Here is a 21,560-nt window from a genome sequence, read left to right as displayed (position 1 = left end):
CTCTTTTATAAAACTACTTCTTTTGTTCCTTACACAGTGGATATGTTAACTAGGAGGTGGATAAATGCTAACACCTAGCATAAGCTGTTGTCATCTATGTTGTGCCACAGTTTGCTCTCACCTTGTCGTACATTTCACATCAAACAGAGGAGAGAGGGGGCGTTAAGAGCCTCTAGGAGAGCTGCTCAGCTTGTTTCTTGTGCCTCTCTGCATATATCAACGGCTAATGATGGCAATCCAAAATGCAAGTCTGTGTGAGACTGTGTTAAATGTCTCTTATTGTGGGAGTTGAGCAAATTGAAAAATGTTCCAATCGGTTGTTTTTCCATTAGAACTTTGTCAAAATGTTTGCCGCTCATTTTATCATGCTGGTGTTGTCTTTGCAGTTTGTGCATTCCCTTACATCCTGGCCTTCACAACGGACTCCATCGAGATCCGACTGGTGGTCAACGGCAACCTCGTGTACACAGCAGTGGTCCCAGAGCTACAGTTAGCATCTTCACGGGTCAGTATAAATTTCGATGTTATTGTTATGTGTCAGAACCTGTCGTAAGTTAAGTTGTTATATTGTAGAAATTCATTACGAGTGAAAATAAAACACACAAGGTCCACTACAGTAAGAGCCCTTTAAGCTTGTGAGTGTTTTCAATGTGAGCTGGCCCAACTGTGTCGTAAAAGTAGCTGTCTCAGCTCTCTCATTCCAATCAATCTTTATTACTCTTGTGGGAAATATGGCTGGCAATCTGCAAAGCTACAAAGCAATAATGCATTCATAATTCATACACAGAGATAATGTAAAAGAAACCACAGTGCACCTGATAAGACAGATACCTTCTCCTCCTCTATCCTCATTTAGGCACCTTGTACTTTTTCATGTTTCATCCTCTCAGTCGGCTTCTTTCCCTAAATATTTCACAGCAGTCTCTGTCTGGTATTACATCTTTTCTAACTCCTTCTTTGTCTCTGCTCACAGTCGGACATCTATTTTCTTTCATCTGCTCCGGTGAGCTCAGCGTCAAACTGCAGTTCCAGAGACACCAGTTCCCAGAGTTCCCCGCAGACGCCCACAGGCTACGAGATGCCTGTGTTCCCCTCGCCGCTTGGTGACGGTAAGCCCTGCACAGAGAGCGCACCGGAGGATGTTAGTTTTAGTGCTTCGCTGTTAAAGGTTCCCAAATGTCCGCGTTGCCTGCAGACGTGTTTGACTTTGGATGCTGCGATGTTAGCTGAGAGCTCTTGAGCAATTTACATAAACTCTTCTCAGCAGAAAGGTTCAATGAAGGTGCAGTTTTGCCCCTAGAGCTCCTTCTTTTTCACAGCTGGTTGTGTGTAGTTTTCAAGGGCAAGATATTTAATTGCCTTTATCTTTCCCATCATTTCCTCCTCATACTGACTTAATTTAGTCTGTTACTACAGTGGAAGTGTCTTTATTTTAGGTGCAAAGGTAACACTGGAAATGATCCAGATGCTTGGAAAGTTTTCTTTGAACAACTTTTCTGTACTTAAAACTGTATAAAACTACTGACAGATTTAACTATTCAGGTCATTTATACCTTGGCAGACCATTTCCAAAGCAGTCTGACAAATCAGCCTTTGATTAATTCCAGCACGATAACTTGTACATATAAATAAGTACTTAAAAAAGCCTAAAACTTGGTATCAGATATCCAGTATTTGAAAGTTATATATGTGGCATTAAGTATTCCTGACTTAATGCAACAATCAAAGTCGGTCAAAGAAGGAAACGCAGAGAAACAAGCAAATGTGATGAAATCTGTGAGCAGAAAACTTGCTGAATTTATTATTTCTTTGGTATTTCTTGACAACAAGAAAGTTATATTTTAAGGTATTGCTTTCAGGTAGCAAACTCAGGATTTTTAAGTGTCCTTCTAACAAAACTTTTCCAAAAAGCACCTAATGATACTTAAATGTGAAGAAAATATGATGTAGACAAAAATACAGACCATTACATGCGTCTTTCACATTGATTTTAATGTTATAGTAAAATACAGGAAACCTTTGGTTGCAAAATAGATGGAATTCATAGCTAGAAAAACTATCATGTTGAAACTACTTGGCAGTTATATTAAGTACATTGTGGTTGATTAAGGTTCAACAGCTTTCAATGTTCTATTATGATTCTAAAAAAAACTCACAAGCAACAAATTTACAAAAAGAGGAAGAAACTGATCACACATGTACTTCCAACCACGAGTCGTCAGTGTCAGACAGTCAGTGTCTGCAGAGAAAAAAAGATTGTTTCAGTGGTGATGGAGGATCAATACGATCTCCAGCTCACTCTCACCCCCCCCCCCCTCTATCTCTCTTTGTGTAAATGACCATTCAGAGCCACCCCTCCCCCTGCAACCAGCCTCTCCCTGATTGTGACAACTGTCTGTAAATTTTGTATATTTGTGATGCGCAGCTCTCATCAATGATAGCCAGGTTTGTCCTTCAGCTGATGGATCATGGCAGAGTCAACTTCTTGTTTTCTTTTTAACTTAGCTCTTAAAAGTGAAACAAAGACATCATCAGATGTGTTTGTATGACTGTGATGGCTGCAGTGAAGGGCAAGGCCTCAGGAAGACAATTATTGAAATGTGCAGTAGCTTCTGCTCCTGCACTATAAAGGCAGATTTTCTCTGTTTTCCTGAGGGGAGCAGGTATTTACAGGTCCCATTAAGGCTAACAAGGAGGACGGTTTGTCTGTCGCTGCTGCAATTAGCAGAGGACGGGCTTTGTGCTTTTAGGCTTGTTCTGGTAATCATTTCTCTCAAAGGGATTCTAATTTTCCTTCCTGTTTTTGCTGGTAATGCATATAATTCTGCATCATTTGCCATATTCGCATCGTGGCCATTGTCCCCTGACATTACCCTCAGATATAATTGATAATGCTACCTTTAGAAAACCAAATTCACACACGCTCTTGCTAATTGTACTGCTGTTACTATGATGTGACTGCATGCTAACAACACCTTTGATGGTGTTCTGTCATAGAAAATGCTTAAATTCCTCACTAAGGATACTGTTAGCAGGACTTTGGCTGTTGTCTGATGGCAGCTTATGGGTTATCAAATGTAATGTTTCTACAATGTTATGTCTGTAAATGATTTTCCCATCATATTATATACAACTTTTAAAAAGTAAGGTTATTTTAAGGTAATGTTTGCTAAGAGGTGCCTGAATGCTAACATTAGAGTTTGGCCCAAAGAAGCTAGCTAAATGCTAACATTAAATCTTTCATGACTGTATCTGGCTGAATGCTAACATTAGCTCTTTTATGAGGGTATCTGGCTGAATGCTAACATTAGCTCTTTAATGAGAGTAGCTGGCTGAATGCTAACACTAGCTCTTTTATGATGGTAGCTGGCTGAATGCTAATACTAGCTCCTTTATGATGGTAGCTGGCTGAATGCTAACATTAGCTCTTTAATGAGAGTAGCTGGCTGAATGCTAACATTAACTCTTTTATGACGGTAGCTGGCTGAATGCTAACACTAGCTCTTTTTTGATGGTAGCTGGATGGATGCTAACATTAGCTCTTTTTTGACGGTAACTGGATGGATGCTAACATTAGCTCTTTTATGACAGTAGCTCGCGGAATGCTAAAACTAGCTCTTTTATGACAGTAGCTCGCTGAATGCTAACACTAGCTCTCTAATGAGAGTAGCTGGCTGAATGCTAACACTAGCTCTTTTATAACGGTAGCTGGCTGAATGCTAACACTAGCTCTTTTATGACGTAATCTGGCTGAATGCTAACACTAGCTCTTTTATGACGGTATCTGGCTGAATGCTAACACTAGCTCTTTTTTGACGGTAGCTGGATGGATGCTAACATTAGCTCTTTAATGAGAGTATAGTATTAACTTGTTTACATAGTTATTAAAGAGATGTTTCAGTTTTATACTACTTCCCAGCTGGAATATTGAGATATGACATAACAGTGTCTGTGCCGTCCACCCAGAGCATGATATCAGAGATTATTGGCCACCATGTGAACATGGTTGATTAGACACCTGTGTGTGTGTGTATACCTCAGAGTATGTTACCATGTGTGTTCAGTTTGTGTAACCCTTTTCTTCATCCCTGGTTCAGATTCTATACGGATCCCCTATGGTACCAAGCTTTCCCTGTACATGTCTAAGGATGCTGAAGGTACTGCAGGATTCTCCCGCAACTCATTTCCTCAGTCCATGAAAACGCTCACAATGCTGCCCCACTAACATGCACATACTCCCAGAGTGTATCACCCCGTCTGCTCCTCCACGGCGGCATGTTGACTTGAACGTTGGTTGAATGTTAAGTGAACATTATGTCTTCCCCATCCCCCCCTTTCTGTTTTAACTAATTAAAGCATTAGCACAAGGAGAAAGTAAAAGGTGAGAAATTGCAAAGTATATAAAAGTGAGCCAGAGGGGATAATGTCCAAGGGTGAGGGTTTTGAAATTACAAGAAGAAAGGGTAATCATGAGTGAGGGAGGGAAAAGGAGGGATTGTGTACAAGCAGGAGGTTGGGAGAAAAAGGGAAGGAGAAGACACGTCTGCCGCAGCATGATTTACAGATTGCACTGTCGCCATGGAGACTTTTGTCAGCCCCTCTCTTCGATCCAAAGTGGTGGTCCAAACAGCGGTGCCACAATCTGAGCAGGATAAGGGTGGGGAGTATAGCGGAGAGAGAGAGAAGGAGGAGGGTGAGGACGAGGGAGGTAAGGGGTGCTGACAAAAATCCCATCCTCTAACTGCCTGTGCGCCTGCCGTATCTGCTCCTCGGGGAGGGATTTATCTGATGTAATCACATCAGTAATGTGAACAAGATTCTGTTACTGATGTGGCTGCCTACCTCCATCCACCTGCATCCATTGGCTTAACAACCTGAAGCAAAACAGTATTCTAATCTGGAGGAAATTTACTCCAATTAGTGCTCAAAATTCCAATATTTACATTAATTTTATTCACAAGTGTGATGGAGCTCTGACTCTTCCCCTGGTCCAGAAACACACATGGAATATATGAGTCTTGGTGACGATATATTCCAGAATAACTGCATGTTTTTCTGCTCTTTTGGTTTGTTATTTTGTTGCTGTATGACAGCAAAGGTACAGCAAAGAGGATCTGTAACAACACTAACACAGTGTATCTGTCAAACATCAGCAGTGACCCTCTATTTTCCTCCGTGGCTCTTCACTCACCTCTCACCCGCTGACATTTCAGATGAGATGCTCCTCTTTGTGCAGCGGCGCATCCCCATTAAGTTAGTCTCATCCGTGTTACTACCAGTCTGTCTGAATGGAACTGAGTGTAGCTACTCAGATGCAACACTGCTCCCTGCTGGCAAAGTTTGGCACTGCAGGTTGCCTCACTGCAGCTTTTTTTTTTTTTGTGAGCTTTTTGTGTTTGTCATTTGAGAACCTCTAAACCTCCTTTTAATGTGTCTCAAACAGACCCTAAGTGTTTCTTGTCTCTGCTGAATATTAGATGTCCCCGAATAAATGGCTACAATTTAACAGTTATGTTACATTAGCTCTCTGTAGGAGGGATGATTAACTTTAAAATGAAAGGCTGTTTGAAGAAATAGAGCCATTAATCACTGCAGATTACCTTCAATTGACTAGAGAGTATGAGCTCCTCAACCTCCAGAATTGTGGAAGCACATACAATGGAGAGTTTTTGTTTTCAACATGTAGGCATGAAGAACATCATTTTGTATATTTTAATTGGCTATCTACAAATCACATGTATTTACAGCAACACCCCCATGACTTTGTTTGTGAATAGATACCATTATATTAAGTGTTTAGTAAAGTTGTTTCATACACAAGCACAAAGCTATCTAAATGTTTATCTGAAAGAAATAGCCGGTGATGTTGGAAACACCCAGGAGACAGACAACAACACATCGCTCAAAGGCTCTTCTAACCATCTGGTTGAAAAAAAAAAAAAGTACCGTCATCTCTGATTTATTTTTCATCAAGAGAGTTAGAAGAGTCAGTGTGGAATCTAGGAATACATTTGTAAAAGAAGGAATGCTGTGTGTTTATCTTTTAAGTACTACACAAGGGGAGCTAGCTTAGAAAGCAGTGAAAAACTAGCTAGCTAGGAAAACAGCTATTTGGTGAGCTTCAGGTTCCTGCTTGGTTGGTTTTCATTTAGGTAATTAAACCACTGGACAGAGTCAAGCTAGCTTTTTATCCATTGTTCCGTGTCTTTATGCTATGCTCAGCTAACCCCATGCAGGCTGAAGCTTTATGTTTAGAAGATATATGTCCATCTTTTGCAGCAACTCTTTACAAGAAACCCAAGAAGAACTTTCTTTAAAATCCCACTATTACTCTTAGATGGCACACAGTACTTTAAACACATCACAGTGCAGGAGTAATGTAATTTTGCAATAAATAAAACACATGAATGTGTAAAAAATGTTCAAGGGCCAGTACAAAAGTCTCATAAGTCACGGCCTGCTTTATGTACCTCATGAGCTAAAAACACATAACAGCACGTAAGTCCTACATTTGTCACATCCACCATACATCCCTCTCTTTCATCAGTCTTTTTCCACATCCCACATTCACTTGTATTGACACTCCCTTTATGTCTTCTTTCACCTGCCTCCTCCCTTCCTCCTGACTTTACCCGCTGTTCTCTTATATTTCCTTCCTTTTCTCCTTCTGGGTTCCTTCCTCCCAGGTGAAGCGTCATGTAAACACATGTTCAAAATCCCACTCTGCAACCTGGTGGGCCGCAGCATCGAAAGACCCCTCAAATCCCCTCTGGTCAACAAGGTGCTGACGACACCGGCCCCCTCCATGGTGCCCCAGACTCCGCTAATCTCAGCCCCGCACTCGCTGTCATTGTCCCGCATGGAGATCAAGGAGATAGCCAGCCGCACACGGAAGGAGCTTCTTGGTAAATTAAACACTTACTTTCTGTCAGTGAAGTAATGAGAGTGTTAGAAAAAGTTTGACAAACTGGGACCTATGCATGTTAGTTTTCTTGCTGAGACTAAAATGAAAGTCTTATTTATGTTGGCTTAAATAGCTTAGCTTACAAAGTTACATTTTTACAGTAGGAGCCAATTCTCATCTGTGAGGCTTTTACAAATTGTAAGAATTAGCTTTCACTGTGAATACTGAGTTTAAGAGTTGCTTAATTATTTCACCTTCTGAAAGAGCCAGGCTAGCTGCTTCTATGGCTTCCAGTCTTCATGCTTAGCTAAGTATATTCTTGTCAAGAGGTTGAATAAATGTCTCTGACCTTTTCTGTAACTTCATACCAAAAAGGCTTGACGGAGGAGCCGAGTGGGAAGCCAGACAGTGGAACAGTCAAACAGAGGAGGATGAGCAAGAAGAACACTGAGGAAGAGCCCAAAGCACGAGCGCTGACATCAACGAACAGCGAGAGGTAATAGTGACTCATTTAACAGCAACATTTAACAGCTGCATAAGTTCAAAGGAGCATACGTCTTACATGTCTGTGCTCAACAGGTTAGCATCAGATTCTGTAGACTCAGACCTGGACGTCCAGCTGCATTGTTCACCCAGTTCGGAGGCGGAGCCAGAGAAGGTGGTGCTGCGAACGGATAGCCCGACTCTTGCTAACGCCTTCGCCCCCTCCACATCCTTTGAAGAAGATGTCCTGGACCTAAAGTGAAGACAATCCCATCGTGCACTTCTCTGCCCTCACACTCCTGAAATGTCACCATTTCTGTTTTCTTTTCGTTTTTCGGTTGGTTTGTTTTCACTTTGTTGTTTGTTGATGTCTCTGTTCGTTTTGTTTGTTTAAATCCCGGTATCCTGGGTCTCCTATTCATCAGACGAGATGGGCGCAGACCAGTGGGAGTCAGATGACGTGTCTGTGTGTGTGTGTGTGTTTGTTTTCACGAGCAGTCCCTCTGCCACTATGTGTTGGTTGTTTGTGTTGCCCTGCAGCAAATCACCCAAAGAGGCTATGAGTTTGTGCAAAATGCCTTGGTTTATTCAGAGTTCTGCAGCAGCCTAGAGGTAATGCTAATGGTTTGATCCCGAACCACAAACTGAATGTAAATCTACGCACCGAGGCACGACAAAAATCCTATTCCCAATGTCATTGGAAGTTGTTAAAGCTTTTATTGTGTTGTATAGTATGTGATTATTTCCAATCCACTATCAGATGTTGTATGATATGCATATGTATGTGTACATCTGTTTATACAGAAAATGCTCACAATGACAGGTGTGTATGCCTGTCATGCCTGTGGTGCATATTTATAGATATATTATAAAAATCCATTTTATTCCCATATTTAGTAAAAAATGACGTTTTATGCTCTCTGCACATACAAGTCCTTATCCCTCTCCTTTTTCACAGTTTACAGGTAGACAGGGCTGGAGGCAAAGTCTCCCACAAGTGCCATTTCCCAGCACCCTCCACTGAACTTCACCTCTAACAGCCACCGAATTATGGTGTCTGACAGTAGCAGCCATGATTGTAGTCCACTTTAGATTACTATGGTGACCACAACTCCATTCACACATAACTTCACTAACTGGAGGCACTCTCTTAAAGCCACACGCACTCAACCTTAAACCTGCATGATCTGCCTTTGCTACAAGTATTGTATCTTCTGCGCCAAAAAAAAAAAAGCTTCTTTGGTAACCAAGAGGTCTGCGGCATCATACCAAACATATCAGCATAAAGGAAACTACAGCTTGGGTTAAAGAGACTATTGAAATCATGTGGGAGGGCCAAAAGGTACGATAGAACATAAAAAGAGACGAAATTACAAATTTTAGACTAATCTAAAGTAAGATAGTAAGATAAGAAATGTAAGATAGAAAGAAAATACTAAATTAAAATTGTGTCAAATGGAAAGTGTCTGAGAACAAACGTCAGACACACAGGAGGGTCTCCAGTTTGGGAGCCTCAGAATTCCACCTTCTCTCTTTGCAGATGATGTGGTTCTGTTGGCTTCCTCAGGCTGGGACCTCAAGCAGGCACTGGGGCAGTTAACATCTAAGTGGGAGCAGCTGGGATGGGAGTCAGCACCTCCAGGCCAGAGACCATGGTTAACTGCCCCAAATTGGTGGATTGCTCACTCTGGGTGGGGATTGAGTCTGTGCCCGGAGTGAGGGTATTCAAGTATGGCAGGGTCTTCTTCAAGAGTGAGGGTAAAATGAAAGGAGCATAAGATTGGCAGGCAGATTGGTGATGTGTCAACAGTACTGGACTGTTTTGTTGAAGAGGAAGCTGAGCCGGAAGGCAAAGCTTTCAATTCACCAGTCGATCCATGTTCCAATCCTCACCTGTGGTCATGAGCTGTGGGTGGTGACCAAAAGAGTGAGATTGCAGATACAAGCAGCTGAAATTAGTGTCCTCCGAAGGGTGGCTGGGCTCAGCCTTAAAGATAAGGTCAGGAGCTTAGACATCTGGAGGGAGTTCAGAGTGCAGTCATCTCTCCTTTGCATCGAAAGAGGTCAGTTTAGGTGGTTTGGGCATTTGATAGGGTTGCCTCTTGGATGTGTTCTAGGTGTGTCCAACTGAGAGGAGGCCCCAGGGTAGACCCAGAGCTTGCTTGAGGGACCATATATCCCACCTGGCCTGGGAACGCCTTGGGATCCATCAGACAGGGAAAACGGTTAATCATCACTAGAAATTGTGTAGAACTGAGCAGGGCTTTGAAGATCCACTGATGCCAAAGGCAACAGACTGGGGGCTGTATTTCTGACTATGCGTATGTTGGTATGACAGCGCCTCTATGTGGTGGTTTCACAACACAGCAGCCTCCAGATCTTGCATGAGCCTCCTCCTCCCCTTCTTTCCCCCTCACGCCTCTCCTCTGTCTCAGTATGAACCCCTCCAACACTATAACACAACTCAGAAAAACTAAAAAAGGAAGATGAAGAAGAAAAACGGGATTGGGGGATTTTTACAAAGGTACTCTTTATTACTCTGAACGGGTGTGGGTGACTTGGGGATGCCTGGAAGTTACAGTTTGTAACACCGCTTCTCCTAACTCTGATGTTCCTCTTTCTCCTGTATTTCTGTCGAGTACTCTTTGTTTCTACCTCCCCTTGGCATTTTCACAGTTACTATTTTTTGGTTTTGTTTTTGTATTTGAATCTATATTTACTGTTTAGACTGTTGCTGAACCTCTCTGTGATATCAAAACAAAAGAAAAATGAACAAAAAAAACACCAAGTGTCTTAAAATATTGTATCGCCATCGTTTTTAATGCCAAGTACTACTTGTAAATGTTTGTGTATCAAATGTGGCCTCAAATGAAACTGAACTATATTATTAATATTATTATTATTTGAGCAATTATTTTAAACAAGTGCTGTAGACCACTGCTGTGAAAGTAGTCGATTCTGTTCATTGATATGTAATAAATATTTATGAAATTTGAACTGCTTGTATTTTTGTTATTGTTTTATATTAATCATTCTATATCTTAGATGGCAGGCGGGGGGCAATCACCTCCCATGGTGCCTTTGTGTCTTTAAAAAATATAGCAAAGTGGCCTCTTGGATGCACCTGTAGTAGATTAAATAATAGTACAATGATGCCCGTTTTTCCTTTCAGTTGAAAACGTGAAAAAATGTCAGGATGCAGGGGAGTGGGACACAATTGCGGACTGGGAGGGGTGGGGGGTTCTGAAAGTTATACCGAAGGAATAGCCACTAGTATGGCAAGAGATGTAAAGGGAAAGGGGAAAAAAGACAATAATAATGAGCAAGAAACAACCAAAGCAATGCTGGAGTAATGCAAACTAAACTACCACTGCCAAGCAGCTCACCAGAAAGCAAACTCTCAGTGAGGCACTGGAAAAAACTCCTTTAGGAAACACAGACGGCCCAAGGGGCTTTAAGGGTACATAGAAAATGCTTGGGTGGGGCGCTGGTGACCTACCGGTCTAAGCGCCTCACATACAGAGGCTGCAGTCCTCGTCGCAGGGGTCGCCGGTTCGATTCCTGGCCGGACAACCATTTCCTGCATGTCTTCCCTCACTCTCTATGCCCCACATTTCCTGTCTCTCTTCAGCTGTACTATCAAATAAAAGGCAAAAAGGCCAAAAAAATTGTCCTAGCGAAGCCCAACTACTGTACTAAAGAAACTAGAAACTGCTTTCAAACGCTCAGAAAAACATCTGCAGCAGTTTATAAAGACAGAATTTTACCTGTTAGCGTGGTGTCCATATTTTTGCAGCAACTCTTTGCAAGAAACCCAAGAAGATCTTTCTTTAAAATCCCACTATTACTCTTAGTGTGGTTGACCTGCACACCTGGTTTCAATCAGGGCCAATCAACCACACACACACACACACACACACACACACACACACACCTTCACACACACACACACCTAACACACACCTGACTCTGCTCTGGGTTGATTCCACCACCAAACTCATAAAGTGGCCAGAGTGAGTGTCCTCACACTTCTTCCAGTCATGACAAAGTGCCTTCTGGACCCCTTACAGTGAATAAAAACATTAAAAAGAGCCCTCCAGATGCCTTTCCAGTAGAGGAACATTGGAAAAATGCTCCCCTGGATGCCCTTCCACTAAATTAAACATAAGAACATTCCTCCAGATGCCCATTCGGTGTATAAAATGTTAAAAAAAGTGCCCTGTGGATAACCTTCAAGTGAATAAAACATAAAAACGTCTCCTCTGAATGCCCTTCCACTGGATACAATGTGAATAATAACAGCATTGCTAATGTAACCTTTAAACTTAACCAATATATTTTATATGTTTGGTAGACATGAAAGGTTTGTGAGTTTAGTTAAACACTGTACAAAGTATTTTTGATTATCTTAGTGTTAAATCAGTTATTTCTATCAATTTGATTTAGTTACATTAAACTCCTCAGTTTGAAGAGCATGTCAAAAATAACACAATTTGACTACAATATGAGCTTTCTGCAGGAAGTACCATTCCTTTTTTTTCTGTTCACTGTCTTCATCGTTTCGTGATTTGATTTTTTAACAATTAAAGCTCCACCACAAATTGCTACATAAATATTCACCAGGTTGCAAGGGATTACGTTTATCACAGTCAAAATATCCTGAGGGAGAACAGAAAAAAGTTTATAGGCTTTTTAATAGAGGAAAATGCAGAACGGGATAGAGATCTCAGGGTATCATGAAAGCACCATAATGTCATGGTGAAGCATCAAAATTTCAAAATACTGTTGCTCTTATGTTTGTTTTGTTACTTAGAAACACTTAGCTGTAATCTTATCTGAAGTTATATGATCTTTTTTTGAGGCTATCAGAACATCCTGATCGTACTGACGGCAAACGTTGCTCATTTCAAGCTTTTTTTTTTTTTTTTTTTTTTACTCAGATATGAAAGGGTACTTCTGCAAAGCAGCCTCCATTTTAAAATACCTCTGAATGTCTCCTATCTTTCATCGCTCTGAACTTTTAATAACATGATGGCACGATCCATTCGCAACAACATAAAAACTTTAATTTCTACCACATCTAAGTGTGTCTGCCTCAGTTATCCAATTTTGCTCATTTACCTTAATCATAAAAGACCAGGAGACTTCCTAACAACCACCTGTGCAACGATGTAACCTCATATGAAGTTTGGACATGATTATGCAGGAAGCTACAAAATTAGTTGTAAAAAGGTTAGGGTGGGAACTGTTTGACTGTTGAAATAGAAAGTTCAGCACACCAACTAAAGTGTTATGCTGAAGTACGTTTGTTGATATGGAATTATGGGTTATTATTTTCTAGGGTCAGGGTTGGGGTTAGGGTTAGGGTTAGGATTGGGAGTAGGGTTAGGGTTGGGGTTAGGGTTAGGGTTAGGGTTAGGATTGGAGTTAGGGTTAGGGTTAGGGTCGGGGTTAGGATTAGGATTGGGGTCAGGGTTAGGGTTGGGGGTAGGGTTAAGGTTAGGGTTGGAGTTAGGGTTAGGGTTAGGGTTAGGCTTGGGGTTAGGGTTAGGGTTGGGGTTGGGGTTGGGGTTGGGGTTAGGATTCGGGTTAGGGTTGGGGTTAGGATTCGGGTTGGGGTCAGGGTTAGGGTTGGGGGTAGGGTTAGATTGTGGTTAGGGTTGGGGTTAGGGTTAGGATTTGGATTAGGGTTGGGGTTGGGGTTGGGGTTAGGATTCGGGTTGGGGTTAGGGTTAGGATTAGGGTTGGGGTTAGGGTTAGGGTTAGGGTTAGGGTTGGGTGTAAGGTTAGAGTTAGGGTTAGGGTTGGGATTAGAGTTAGGGTTTGGGTTAGGGTTAGGGTTAGGGTTGGGGTTAGGTTAGGGTTGGGGTTAGGGTTAGGGTTATGATTAGGGTTGGGATTAGGGTTAGGGTTTGAGTTGGGTTACGGTTGGGGGTAGGGTTAGAGTTAGAGTTAGGGTTAGGGTTTGGGTTAGGGTTGGGGTTAGGGTTAGGGTTGAGGTCAGGGTTGGGATTAGGGATTAGGGTTTGGGGTAGGGTTAGAGTTAGGGTTAGGGATAGGGTTTGGGTTAGGGTTAGGATTAGGGTTAGGGTAAGTGAGAATTTGTGTTTTTTTATTGATAAGTAGGAGAGAAAATATATCAGCTGTTTAACAGTTGTGAATTTGACTATCTGAAGGGCCCCTTGAGGATGCTCCGCCCCCTTTGGATAAGAGTCTAGCTCCGCCCCTGGGGACATCTTTTAGTTGTTATAGAAACATTTACAGCTGTTCTAAGTTAAGGCTTTGAAAGCGTATTCAGTGCTGATCGCAGCCACCAGGGGGAGCTCAATAATAATGTTACTGTGCTTTGATCAATTCAAAAGCAAGACTTTCCTCGGTTCCTTTTTTTTTTTTAGTAAGTGATGCTTTCCCCTGCCCTTTCTCTTTTTTTATTTAAAGATCCAGATTCAAGCTCCACCCAGTGAACAATAGACCACTGTAAAACAGAATCTGAGCTCCTTGCAGGGGCAACAAAAACAGAGTTTTTCTAAGAGTTATTGTCAGGAAAAGAAACAACAAGAGGGAGAGTTTTATGGAGCCAAGTAATACTATTGCTCAACACATTTAAAGATTGTGATTTTAGGAGCGTGAGTCAGTGCTGGCAGCTCATTCATCTCATGAGTATTGAGAAAAAAAGGAAAAGTGTGAAGTATAGGAAAGACAGGACATTGTACAGACAGGTTTAAACGACCACACCACTGACGCATACACATCAAATAGACACACCCCTGAGTCCCCTGCATTATCTTTATGTTTCATCATATGTTTTCTTAATGTTTATTCACTCAGAAAAAAAGAAAGGGTTTTCATCCCTCCCACCTTCCCTGTGTTTGTCTTATTTCTTTTGTTTGGATTACAACTCTATAATTACAAAACATTCCAGCTCTGCAGTTTCACGTTAGTCATCACTGGTTGGAAAATCACTGGCAATGGGATAACTGGGAAATGTTAACTTGGGAAAACCCAGCCAAAGAAAATGTGGTAACTGGTGTAAAACAGGTGATTTAAGCAGGTTAACACCTGGACCACGCGTCCTGTAATAATTTGAGATATGACTTCATGTCTAAGTGCTCTCCTGTCTGTCAGTACATCTGTCTACAGTATACGGCTTCCAAGCAACCCTCCTGGCCCCTCAGGATACGGCTGTGAATGTGAGCACAGCCAAAGGTCTTACATAATAGCTGGAGGAATGCTGGAGCTTTGCCGGGGACTTCTGGATCATCTCATGCTCTCATACACACACGTACATTTTACACACAGAGTGGGGCCCAGTCCCCATAAATGCCAACCAGCCAATAAGACACAATTACACCCCTACTAAAGAAGACTAACTAGATGAACAGATAGCATTCTAATAAACATGGTTGTATATCAAAAATGTTTATTTGGATAGCTGAGATTTTTTGGTTCAGCTCACACTAACACACTCACAAACATTTTTCACACAAAGTGGGGCCCGGTACCCTTAAACAGACACATTACGCAAGACTGGACAAAATCAACACTCTACTAAAGACAATTAACTGAATAAACAAATCTCATTTGAATAAACAGAATTGCTTGTCTGAATTGTTTTATTGCCAACAACAATGCATCTTACAGTTTAGAAACATAGCTGATTACATGAAATGAATAATAAATAGTTATTACAATACTTTAAATACAGTCTTGAAATGTTTTCACAGATTACATTATAAAAGTTCCATGTGAGAAAACCTGCTTCACAGATACTTTTAGTTTCTTCCTACAGTTGGTTCTCAGATTTATTCTCAATCCTAACACTGTGTAAAGGCAATTTCTTTCCTTAAAACAACTTAAGAGCATCAAGTTTTATTTCACTGAGTGGGATTATGTTTCCAAACAAACCTTCAGTCATTCCACCAGGATCCATCGTGCTTTTCTTGAACATAGCACACAAACACAACAGATGGGATAGCCCCAGAGGAAAACAGATGAAGCTATGGAGGATACAACACCACGTTGATGATGGTCTGCGTTGTGTGTAAACACAAAAAAAAGCAGGGTGGGGATGAACATACAGTGCAGTGCTGGAAGATACTCCCAAGTGGTCTAAACTAAATGTTTGTCAGTGGGTTTTTAATTCCATTTCAGCAAAACCGAGTTGGAAAAAAGAGCAAAACAACCTTCATTTGCAGTTTCAATACACACGTATGGCCAACTTTAAATAATTACCAAGACATTCTCACATTTTATCATTAAAATGAAACAATCAAATACTGACAAAACCTCCCGAACACAGCTGCGGTGTTGTCCTACACCTTTTATTGCACTGACATTCTTGTCTTTTATGCTCTCTCTCTCTCTCTCTCTCTCTCTCTCTCTCTCTCTCTCTCTCTCTCTCTCTCTCTCTCTCTCTCTCTCTCTCTCTCTCTCTCAGGAGGCCTCTCAGGTTTCCACCTCCTGTTTTTTCTGACAGGCCACAAATCCTTCCTTCAGGCCAGAACACCTCCTCTGCTTTAGTCCCCTCATTTCTGAAAATCTAAGCATATGCTGCGACTGATGCGAGAATCTGCAGAGCCATGGACACACAGGGAACCTGAGCGACGGTGTAGGCCAGGGAGCGGGTGGGTGCTCGCAGGGCCAATAGGTAGGCGGCACTGTGCAGCACACGACCCGCGAAGAAGACGAGGAAGTGAAGACGGGCCACTGAGAGTGAAGGTCCGGTCAGGGAGTAGATGGCACCCAGGAAGAGGAAGGGGAGGATGTTCTCCAAGTCGTTTATATGGGCTCTAAAAGAAGAAGGATGCAGCTTAGTCAAATGTCTATTACTGGCACTACCCAGAAAGGACATGATTTCTTATTCATTCAAATATTTCTCAATCATTACAATCAGAATGATGTCATTTCCTCAGCATTTATTCATGCTGGTTTATTTGCCCAGATTACAGTGTATTGTAGATTCCGTAATTTCTCTGTAAACTGACTCATTATCTTTAATTAGCAGCAGACAGCTTAGACTTTCTCCTTTTTGGAAGCTATAGTCAGACTCCTGCTTCCTGCTTCCTCTCTACCCTCTGAGTACAGTTTCTTGATAATAATATTATTCTAAGGAACCTGCCCTGTCAACAGTTCTTGCAGAAACCCCACCAACTTAAAACATGATAAGCCTGCTGGACCTATTTTTCAACAAGCAATGTTGAATACATCTGAAAGCAGGTTTTTAAAAAGTGAATCAGGATTTGAAACTGTCTGTTAGAACAAAGATGTTTCCTGTCACAAGGTCACGAAGACAGACTGATGAGATAACCAGAAGATAGGTCTCGTAAAAAAAAAAAGACAGCTCTTCATGCTGCTGCTGTCACGGATCATTTTCAGACTCGTTACAACAAAGCAGTGAAATGTGATTTCTGGGATATCAAGAGCAGAAATCACAGATGAAACGGATAGAACTCACTGGAACATCTTGGAGATTCCAAGAATAAAAATAAAGAGTGTTAAATCTACCTTTTGGAAAATGTTGAACAAAAATTTGGACTACCTAAAGGCATGAACTTTAAAGTGTCTTTAAAACCTATTTACCTTTAAATATTACACACTAGTAACTAAGTTCTGATTGAACTAGCAATGTCCTAACGTGAACTTTAGAGCTACAAGTGATAGTGGGAAAAAAAATAGTGCTGGTACTCCTCTTGTTCACTTGTTGGCATGTGCATTGTGCAGCCAGTATCAGTAAATCCTCAGTATTATGTTCTAAATTTCAAGAGTTTATAAAAGATACAGGAAGAATAGGCTGTCAAATATCTGTGTCATCCTCCAGCTCTGCTTTGCTTCGTGTCCTCTTTGTGCCTTTTTGGAGAGAGGCCAACTTCTCTGTCGTCCTCTTTTTACTCAGCTTTGCCTCATTTACCGAACACTATTCAGACTTGTGAGTTCATGTTAATTTGACGTTAATTTGTTACGTTTGATGCGAAAACAGACAAGTAGACGTCATGCAATGTCTGGGAAAGGATATGAGCATCATAAAGTGCACCATGAGTAATGTATTGCAGGTCCTATTATGAATCACCAAGAGAAACTGTAATAGGGAGAGGACAGGAAAGGGTACAGGCAGCTGGTAAGAATTCTGATACACTAATACAGTCCTGTTACGCCATGGGGTTAAATGTAGAAGTGGAGGTGCAATATGCGTAAGGATTTTACACATATCAAAAATGAAGCATGGTAGAAGATTGACCTACACAGCAGTCTATATATGCACCAGTATTTACCATATCCAGTCACACCACAAGTCATTTTCTGTGTTTACTACTACTCATTCTGCAGATGCAGGCACACCCACAGAAATGTCCAGGCTCTTGAAAGTCCAGTGAACGGAGTCTGATTTATTCGCATCAACACGCACTCCTGATTTTATTAACATGCCTTTCTTTAAATAAACATGTAAACATGTCAGACTTACTCTATGAGTTAAGGTATATTTGCTAGGCTGCACACACAGGCACACACGCCATTGTTTAATAACACATCTTATGTTTTTTTTTAGCCTCTTGTGATTACCCTACTTTGTTGAAGGTCCTAGTACTGGGTGAGGATTTAGGCCCAAATGCTACCTTACACTGAAGTCATGTTTGGTTCACCCACAATGCATTTCTTGAGTTTTGACTCAAATATAATTCATAGAAGAGGGGGTGTAACATTTTGATATAGACTACATTTTTCTTGGGTATTACTGTATTGACCTGAATATAAGAAGAGGTGAAATGTATCTGAAAGAAGTGCGATTGTCTCATATATGAGGTTTAGCAATTGCATGCTAATATTGGTTACAATAGTAGATGGTGCCACTTGTCTGCAAAGCAAGTGTACCCCCAATGACTGAGGCCAGCCGTCACTCACCACTACTGCACCAGGGGGATGCAAAGATGAAGTGACCATAGATGGAGTTACGGCACCTTATTTTAAAAGGTTATGACTACAGCAGAGACATTAAAAAACTGTCAAACAGCCTAAAAAAATATGGTGTCAGAATGAAATGCCCAAAGGTGGCACACACAAAAAGATGTCTTAAATTGTCAATGTGAATATGTGACTGAAAAGCGTAACAAATGTATGCCTATCACCAGAACAGTAACCGATCTGATAGCCTGCAGGTTATTATGATTTTCATGGTATTTACATGCAACTAACACAAAGGCTTATTTAAGACACCTGACCGTACTTTATTCCATTTAAACTTGACAGCTCAACCTAAAGAAATCTAAACATGGTTTATTTAAAGGTGTTTTTTTATCATTATATTACTTTTTTTTAAATGATTTCCCTCATAAATAGAATGATTGGTCTTCAAAATAGTCTTTTTTTAAAACTGAATCTAGAAAAGGGAGTTGAATCAGGGTTTGCTTGTATTCTGGTCAATACAGTAATAACATGTATTGTTTTTTAAAGTTATGATTTCAACTAACTTCAAAGGAGTAAAGAGTTGATTTGACTTAATTATTTGGGTTCAAAATAAGAGTTTTGTGGCCTACATTGCCCCCCCAAAAACTCAAACATTTTCAACATAGGACTGTTTTTTCCAATGGTGGTTTAATTTGTTCCTATAATTAAAGTCAATAAAGTTTGTCTCAGTTAATAAATCTTCATTGGATGATCCACTTCCACAATAAGATGCTACAGTAGTTAATCAAATCATCTGCCACCTACATAACAGTTTCCTTTTCCTTTTGTTTGTACTTGTAAAATAAATTACATGTCGTGACAGTGTCAAACTTTCTGCGCTCTTACCTCCGGCATCTTTCCACATACGGATCCTCTCTGTGAAACTGTACCCCTCCGTGTCTCAGCGAGTCCTCAGGATTAGCAAAAGCCTTCAGGAGATAAATACAACTTTTCATGAGTGAAAGTTCCAGGTGGTGCGATAATATTTCCAAAACAGCTTTAAATCTTCTCTCTTATAGTCACTCACCTTTTTACGCAGCCTCACTTGTCCAGTTATTATCGCGATAATGTACATTTTTATCACCAGCAGCACTCCGTAGAACACAAAACATGAGAAAACTTCATTCTTTATCATAACCGCCATGTTTGTTTGTTGTAATTGGGTTTTCCGGAGCGCTTTAAAAATCCACGAGAGGCTCGGTAATTGGCGCGTGCGTAAAGCTGTTGAAAAGTGAGAGTGAGCTCGCGAGGGAAGGCTTTTTGTACAGTCTATGATGATGATGCCGCCGCCCACTCACCCAATGATGATCCCAGGTTCAGCGGAAGAGTCTGACTGTTGCATTCATCACTCCAGAGAGAGGAATCTCTTGGCACGCGAAAAATTAGTCGCCTCAGGCTGCGCTTAAGAAAGTCAGGGTGGCTGTGGTGGAAGTATTCACTCACTTTTCAGGGAAGGGAAACATGTAGAAATACTTCAGTTGGAAGTAAAAGCCTTATTAAAAAGCTTTCGTAACTTTACTTATGTCTAATGCAATGATGTGATACTGATGTAATAATAAATGGGTTTTCCAACTTTAAAAATTATATACAATTGTAGCATTTATAGCTATAACCTCAATTCTTTAAGGACTTGAAGAGAAGATATATGTCCAAAGGCACAATTCAAAGTACTTCGAAAATTGCAAGCACACTATTGGCATGTTTTAGGAACATCCTTTAGAAATGTTGCATTGCGCCTAAATCAAAGCAAAGTAAAAGTTCCTTCTGGGAGCTTTAATACTCTCTGCTGCCCTTTCAGAGTAAATGCACGAAAAGGTGCCTTCCAGATGCCCTACCTATGCAAAAAACGAGGAGGCCCTTTAAATGAACAAAACACAAAAAAGTGCCCTCTGGATGTCCCTAAAATAAAATAAATAAAACGTGAAAAAGTACTCTCCAGATGCCCCTAAAATGAATAAAACGTGAAAAAGTGCTCTCCGGATGCCCCTAAAATGAATAAAACGCAAAAAAGTGCTCTCTGGATGCCCCTAAAATGAATAAATCATGAAGAAGTGCTCTCTGGATGCCCCTAAATTAATAAATTGTGAAAAAGTGCTCTCTGGATGCCTCTAAAAAGTACAACATTTAGTAAAAGTGTCCCCTGGATGCTCTTTAAATGTATAAAATGCAGAAAAAGTGCCCCTCTGGATGCCCATGTAATTCATTATGTTGTGTTGTGTTAATTATATATAAAATCAATAATATAGAAATAGATAGCCTAAATAGTTTTGGGTTTTCCTTTTTCATAATTACATTTTCAGCACAAATGGTCACTTAAATATTTATCACGATGCAGGGAATCAAGTGTTGTCTGATCAAAATTTTCGTGGGGAGGACCCCCAGACCGCCTTCTCGTTAAAGGTGCCTCATTTAAATTCCCCCTAAACTGTGGGTTCCAGGTGTTTGAAAGGAGGTGCCCTTATTGGGGTTTTTCGCCCCTGCCCCTCAAACAGCCTGAGCACGCCACTTCTTTCTAGTGTCACCTTTGAAGTTCTCATTTTGTTAACAGGAAAATATAGTCCTGGTCTTAGATTTACCTCATAACAAACCTTTTTTTTCAACTAAAGGTCAACTCAAAAAAGAAGCAAGGTTACCCTGTGTGCTCAGGGGGATGTCGTAAACTCCAGGTAGAAGCCAGGTGCTCTTGAAGAAAAACGCGAAAAACTCGTTGGAAGAATGGGGGAAGCCACGGGGGCTGTCTTCAGACACACCAGCTCGAGTTGAGGAAAGGGTTAAAAAGCCTATAGTCCAGGGCATAACATATTAAAAGGTATTGTACAGAAAAAAGGAAACCCCAACCGGTTTCAACCCTTACTGGGTCTTCATCAGGGCGAGGTGAAACAACAGAAACAGATGAGGTTCATTATAAACTGTCACATGGCCTGGAGGCTGAAAAATACATCTGTATAAAAAATAAAAGTAATTATGTATATTATGTATATTATTATTATTATTATTATTATTATTATTATTATTATTATTATTATTATAATGTGTGGATACATATAAGTAGAAAGAGAGAAATGCACTGCATGGTACCATACAAAATTATAGCAGTATAATATAGATGGTGGATATAAACAGCACTATCGATCTATCTATCTATCTATCTATCTATCTATCTATCTATCTATCTATCTATCTATCTATCTATCTATCTATCTATCTATCTATCTATCTATCTATCTATCTATCC

The 21,560-nt window shown here is 40.7% G+C and overlaps 2 protein-coding genes across 4 annotated transcripts in view; one reads left to right on the top strand and one right to left on the bottom strand.

The window, feature by feature from the left end:
- Positions 1-10,384, top strand: part of garnl3 (GTPase activating Rap/RanGAP domain like 3) — an 80,783-nt gene extending 70,399 nt beyond the window's left edge. The window contains exons 26-31 of one of the 3 annotated variants that reach the window (XM_034710079.1): positions 387-505; positions 974-1,109; positions 4,098-4,157; positions 6,687-6,905; positions 7,280-7,400; positions 7,484-10,384. In XM_034710079.1, coding sequence (XP_034565970.1) covers positions 387-505; positions 974-1,109; positions 4,098-4,157; positions 6,687-6,905; positions 7,280-7,400; positions 7,484-7,649 — 821 coding nt within the window. In that variant the 3' untranslated portion in view covers positions 7,650-10,384. The remainder of the gene's footprint in view (positions 1-386; positions 506-973; positions 1,110-4,097; positions 4,158-6,686; positions 6,906-7,279; positions 7,401-7,483) is intronic. The other 2 variants (XM_034710080.1, XM_034710081.1) reach the window with 2 other exon arrangements.
- A 4,598-nt stretch (positions 10,385-14,982) lies between these two features.
- ptges (prostaglandin E synthase) lies at positions 14,983-19,683 on the bottom strand. The gene is made up of 3 exons (XM_034709706.1): positions 19,353-19,683; positions 19,172-19,254; positions 14,983-16,176 (listed from the first exon to the last, which is right to left on the bottom strand). Exons 1-3 carry the CDS (start codon positions 19,467-19,469, stop codon positions 15,927-15,929), a joined length of 450 nt encoding a protein of 149 aa, XP_034565597.1. The 5' UTR covers positions 19,470-19,683; the 3' UTR covers positions 14,983-15,926.
- Between the last annotated feature and the right edge of the window lie 1,877 nt (positions 19,684-21,560).

This window comes from Notolabrus celidotus, chromosome 19 (genome assembly GCF_009762535.1).
Source record: "Notolabrus celidotus isolate fNotCel1 chromosome 19, fNotCel1.pri, whole genome shotgun sequence".
Lineage (NCBI taxonomy): Eukaryota > Metazoa > Chordata > Actinopteri > Labriformes > Labridae > Notolabrus > Notolabrus celidotus.
The sequence above is the reverse complement of the archived record's forward strand: the minus strand, read 5'-3'. Positions and strand labels throughout refer to the sequence as shown.